This window comes from Zea mays, chromosome 1, assembly GCF_902167145.1.
Source record: "Zea mays cultivar B73 chromosome 1, Zm-B73-REFERENCE-NAM-5.0, whole genome shotgun sequence".
NCBI classification, from domain to species: Eukaryota; Viridiplantae; Streptophyta; class Magnoliopsida; order Poales; family Poaceae; genus Zea; species Zea mays.
This window is the reverse complement of record NC_050096.1, coordinates 164396875-164402914: the sequence shown is the minus strand read 5'-3', so window position 1 is coordinate 164402914 and position 6040 is coordinate 164396875. Positions and strand designations below refer to the sequence as shown.

The 6040-nt window shown below is 56.3% G+C and overlaps 1 protein-coding gene across 1 annotated transcript; it reads left to right on the top strand.

Annotated features, from left to right (window-relative positions):
- Positions 1-2428: 2428 nt before the first annotated feature.
- LOC103640483 (non-specific lipid-transfer protein-like protein At5g64080) lies at positions 2429-3331 on the top strand. Its single transcript, XM_008663074.2, has one exon. It carries the CDS (start codon positions 2569-2571, stop codon positions 3100-3102), a length of 534 nt encoding a protein of 177 aa, XP_008661296.1. The 5' UTR covers positions 2429-2568; the 3' UTR covers positions 3103-3331.
- The last annotated feature ends 2709 nt before the right edge of the window (positions 3332-6040 follow it).

Here is a 6040-nt window from a genome sequence, read left to right as displayed (position 1 = left end):
AGGTTCGAAGGCTGGCCCCTCGGAAGGGTTCGACAGCCGCCTCAGAACACTCGGGCTCCGCGCCCACCACTGGTCAGAGGTTCGAAGGCTGGCCCCTCGGATGGGTTCGACAGCCGCCTCAGGCCACTCGGGCTCCGCGCCCACTACTGATCAGGGGTTCGTAGGCTGGCCCCCGAAGGGATCGACAGCCGCCTCAGAGCACGCAGAGCGAGGGATGACTCTGGGTACATCCGATACATGGCCGAGGCTCGGGCTACGCTCCCAAGGTACCCTAGGACATTTCCGAGACCAGCAGGAGCGATTCTGTAATGGAATCCCATCAGAGGAAGGCATCGAGCCCTCGGACCGTATCAAACGGGACCGGGGTCCGGCAAATCACCTGCAGGTACTTTTGGAGCGCGCCTCTGGGCCACTAGCCGACCCTTATAGAACGGGGCACGGGCGTCCACTCGGATCACCCGCTAGCAACTCACTGGAGACACCATGTTCGGCGCCCTCCGAGGGCAACATGGCGCTTTCCCCCCTCCTCCTTGCGGAAAGGTGACGCAGGGGCGTATGGAAAAAGTCGAGTCTGTCCTTGACTGTCCTCTCGCTCTGTGCGGAGGCTCGGGGGCTGCTCTCGCAAACCCGGCTCCGGCCAAACCGTTGACAGCGTCAACATACCAGCCCGAGAACTTGGAACCTGACTATGCACCCAGGCTACGGCCAGTTCGCATGAGGGAACAACCAGACCGGTCGAAGCATCACGAAATGCGCTAAGACCTCGAAGGAGTCAAACCACTCCTCCCAGGCCTCGGGGGCTACACCCGGCGGGTGCGCTCGCGCGCACCCACCGGAACGAAACGCAACCGAGAAAGGCCGGTCCCCTTGCAAAAAAGTGCGACAAAAGCCTCCAAGCGAGTGTCAACACTCCCTTCGAGGCTTGGGGGCTACTGTCGGGGACCATAATTAGGGGTACCCCCAAGACTCCTAATCTCAGCTGGTAACCCCCATCAGCACAAAGCTGCAAAGGCCTGATGGGCGCGATTAAGGTCAAGGCTCAGTCCACTCAAGGGACACGATCTCGCCTCGCCCGAGCCCAGCCTCGGACAAAGGCAGCCAACCCCGGAGGATTCACGTCTCGCCCGCGGGCCCCCTCAAGCGACGGACACACCTTCGGCTCGCCCGAGGCCCAGTCTTCGCGGAGAAGCAACCTTGGCCAGATAGCCACGCCAACCGACCATATCGCAGGAGCATTTAATGCAAGGATCGACTGACACCTTATCCTGACGCGCGCTCCTCAGTTGACAGAGCCGAAGTGACCGCAGTCACTTCGCCGCTCCACTGAGCGACCTGACAGGAAAACTGTGCCGCCTGCCCCGCTCCGACTGCTGTGCCACTCGACAGAGTGAGGCTGACAGCAGCTAAGACCAGCCTTGAGCACCATGGGAAGCTCCGCCTCGCCCGACCCAGGGCTCGGACTCAGCCTCGACCCCGGAAGACGGACTCCACCTCACCCGACCCCAGGGCTCGGACTCAGCCTCGGACTCGGAAGACGGTCTCCGCCTCGCCCGACCTAGGGCTCGGACTCAGCCTCGACCCCGGAAGACGGTCTCCGCCTCGCCCGACCCAGGGCTCGGACTCAGCCTCGACATCGGAAGACGAACTCCGCCTCGCCCGACCCCAGGGCCCAGACTCGACCTCGACCTCGGAGGAGCCTCCGCCTCGCCCGACCTCGGGCTCGGACCCGCCACGTCACAGGGAAGGCCATCATTACCCTACCCCTAGCTAGCTCAGGCTACGGGGAACAAGACCGGCGTCCCATCTGGCTCACCCCGGTAAACAAGTAATGATGGCACCCCGCGTGCTCCATGACGACGGCGGCTCTCTCAGCCCCTTACGGAAGCAAGGAGACGTCAGCAAGGATCCGACAGCCCCGACAGCTGTACTTCCACAAGGCTCAAGCACTCCTCCGACGGCCACGACATCACATGAACAGGGCGCCAAAACCTCTCCGGCTGCCACGACGGCATGTACTTAGGGCTCTAGCTCCTCTCTGCTAGACACGTTAACACACTGCTACACCCCCCATTGTACACCTGGGCCCTCTCCTTACACCTATAAAAGGAAGGTCCAGGGCTCTCGTACGAGAAGGTTGGCAGCGTGGGAGAACGGGCTGGCGGACAGCCTGTCTCTCTCTCCCTCTCTCACTCTCCCTCGCGGACGCTTGTAACCCCCCCTACTGCAAGCGCACCCGGCCTGGGCGCAGGGCAACACGAAGGCCACGGGTTTCCCCTTTTGCTGTTTCTCCCCCCTTCGTGCTCCGTCTCTCGCCGACCCATCTGGGCTGGGACACGCGGCGACAATTTACTCGTCGGTCCAGTGCTATAACCTGTTGGGGAATTACTCATTGACATCTCTAGTCCGTGCTCGTCAATCCCACCATTCCACACCACACCACGCCTCCTCAAGAAAGAAACCCAGCTATAAAACCGCTCGCGATCCCCAGGTCCACTGGCTCAGATCACACACACCACCAAAGGCCAAAGCGGGACGGGAGCCACAGAGATAGCTAGCAAGAAACCACAGATGGCGGCGATAGCGGCGGCCACCCAGGCGGCGACGGTGCTACTGCTCGCGGCGCTGGTGCTGGCGGCGGGACCGGGCGGCGCGCGGGCGCAGTCGGCGTCGCCGTCGAGCCAGTGCACGTCGGCGCTGGTGAGCCTGTCACCGTGCCTCAGCTACATCTCCGGGAACGTGTCGGCGGCTCCGCCGTCGTGCTACGCGCAGCTGGGCAAGGTGGTGCAGTCGGACCCGCAGTGCCTGTGCGTGGCGCTCAGCGCGGACCCGGCGTCGCTGGGCCTCACCGTCAACCGCACCCGCGCGCTGGACCTCCCCGACGCATGCAAGGTCACGACGCCCGACGTCAGCAGCTGCAAGGGCGGCGCCGCGGGAGCGCCTGTGACGACGCCCGCGGGGCAGACGGCGCCGGCCACGGGGTCCAAGACGACGCCCGCCACGTCGTCCGTGCCCGGTGCCGCCGCGTCGCCGCCGGGCTCGGCTGGCCGTCTCGTCGCCGGCTTCTTCGTCGCCGCGGCCGTCGTCGCTAGCTTCGCCGCGTGATCCGGCGCTAGCTTCGGTACCCTTTTGTGCGCGTAGGAATCGCAGCGGATTTTGTGTTGTTTGTTTCATCGGCGGCGGTGGTGCGTAGGAATCGATCAGCCTCTTGTCCATTTGTGATTCGTTCAGTGACCGTGAGGGAGAGCCGTCTCTTATTCATATCGACTCGATTCGTCACAGCAATCGCGCATCGCGCTGAATAAAGACATCGCCTGTCTCGGTTTTTTCTTTATTGCTTCTCATTTGGCTTGAGAAAATTTAAGTTACTCCCTAATAAGGGGTGATTATAATCTCCCAAATAAACACTCCGCGGAACCTAACGTTAATGGCCACAACAACGTGAGGTTTAACTTTATGTTTTCGCATGACTGGCAACCGGATCCTGTTTTGTTGAGTCACTTGGAAAGGAAAAGGAATGCCCAGTTCTATAGGATCTGGGCTAACTATTTTGCCCCGGCTGATAATTCGGTGACCTCGGTGCAGGTTCCCAAGAAATGGGCGCCCTTTTTCTTATCCAATTTGATGCACGAAGATTCCTTTAGTTGGTCAAAAACTTTCCTGTCTTCAGATATTCCTTCCGCTCTGTTGGAGCCAGAGACTGAGGCACATCCTTTTGTCATCCCCAGGAAGTGCCGCGTGTTATATGCCTATGATGTTTACCTTCTTATGTTACTATTTGTTTCCTGAATTATATATCGCGGATGTTTTTGTCGTGATAGAATAGCTTCCTTCAGAAAAAATATAAGTTTGTATGCCTTTTATCAAAAACTGCACTTATGAAGCTGTGATCGTTGTGTGGTGTGTTACCAAAGTAAAGCACCATCGACTATCTTTGTGATTAAGGTGGATGTTGGACATTCATATGCATAGTGTCGGTGTCTTGATCCAAGGGTCTCACCAACCAGTGAAATGATGTTGCGTGCTCTGGCCTAGATGTGTGATGCAAGGTGACACAAGTCGTTTATCTTGGTTCGGGCGAGTGAAATCCCTATTATCAGTAGAGGGAGGTTGAGACTTATATTACTTGCACCTAAGTGCTTGCAGTAGGGAGTACACGCAGGTCGGGAGAGGGGAGGATCCCATGTCCATGGGGTTGATTGAGGCAAGTGCCAATATCGCATTGGAGGTGAAAAACGTGAAGTGTTCGCCCTCCTCCCTGAAGCTATGGACTCCCCTATTTATAGCCTCAAGGAGGGCTACCAGGAGTGTCAGGGTTGGTCGCGTCCGGTGAGGAGGCGTAGCCGAGCCCCTGTAGCCGGTATGGCCTTTGGTACGACCTTCATACCCGTTGTTGACTTGTGCCCGGTGGAGATGTCTGGTTCCTGTATTTGCATCTTTGATTACGTAGAGAGCTGAGGCTAGGACTGAGGGCTCAGTCATGTACCCAAGCCTACCTGATGGGGAAGCTGCCCATGCCGTAGTGGTTGGTGCAGTGATGAGTATGACAAAAAAGCTCTAGATAATACGCCAGCTTCACTGTTTCTGGTGACATCAAGCGCCCTTTTGTTGATAATATCGAGGCCGAAGCCATGCTCGGGCAAGGTGGAAGTTTGCCCGAGGCCGTGATTGAGCCCACTCCGGGATTCATAGACGTGCACAACATAGTTGAAGGAGTGTCCTCCTGTGGGATTAGCGGGGAGTAGGTAGCAAAGGCTGGGCTCGGGCGAGACGGAGTTTGTTCCGAGGCCAAGGTCAGCTTCGGGCGAGGCGTAGTTTCCTCCCGAGGTCCAGCCCACGCTTTGTCGTATGCGTGTCCCATCAGTACTTGGTAGGTGGCGTGGGGGAACAGTAGCCGCATTACTCAGGCATACGTCATCGTAGTTGGTGAAAGCCGACTGGACCGTGGTCCTGTTGCTCCTGTTCGCCTGCGACATTGCATGGGGTAGGTACACACGTTGAATGCTTATGTCTCCTACAGCCTTTGGCTAAGGCCTGGCTCGGGGTTTGCCTTCCTTGGCCGAGACGGGCTCGGGCGAGGTGGAAACGGTGGATCCGTTGAGAGAGGACCTCGGTCGGGATGAGGATTTCCCTGAGCTTGTACCATGTCCGAGGGCAGGCATGGGCGAGGCGGGGTTATGAGTGATCGTCGAGGGGGGCCTCGGGTGAATCGTGGTTTATACCTTATTGTCCTCGAGGAATGTGCCTAGCGACAACCTCGGGGTAAAGAGCATTTTGGGTCGTAATTCAGGTACCCCTAATTACGATACCCGATAGTAGCCCCTGAGTCCTCCAAGGAAGTGTTTGGGCACTTGCTTGTAGGCTCTTTTGTCTTCATGCGGGTGTATGGCTTAACCCTAAGAGGTGGTAGACTTGTTTTTCGATGGGTATGCATGAGTGCACGCGTCTTCGCTGCTATGGCCGAAAAAACTTAGTGTTCTTCCTGTCATACCCAAATTTAAGGGCAAACCCAGGCACGAAGCAAAGGTGTGCTAGGATTAAGTCTCACACATATGATGACTCATGGTATAGAAACGAATGTCACATCTTTACTATATATAAGAGTTCTATAAAAAATAGCTGAATCATTACATCATATGAAGACAATGATCCTCCACAACCACGGTTGACTGGGAGACGATGGCCTAGACCTCTCACGAACTCATCGCGACATCCTTCATGCTCCTCATCTTGTTGGTACATGTTGTTGACCTAGGGGGTGTGAGTATAGCAAGAGTGAGCTCACATACGTTCATCGCTCAATAAGTTGTGGGGAATAATGTGCATGAGCTCACTTATGGTGGGGACTCATGTGAAGTGTAAGGCTTACCAAATAATATGTTTAAAGTTGAGCATTGCTTTTAAAGTTGGTCAAAGTTTTATTAGCAGTTACTAAGTATAAGTATATACCATCCCAATTAAATAATTGATCACAATTAATAATAATCCCACAATACAATGCAAATGATAGATTAAGTTTAATTCCATAAGTTAATCATGTGAG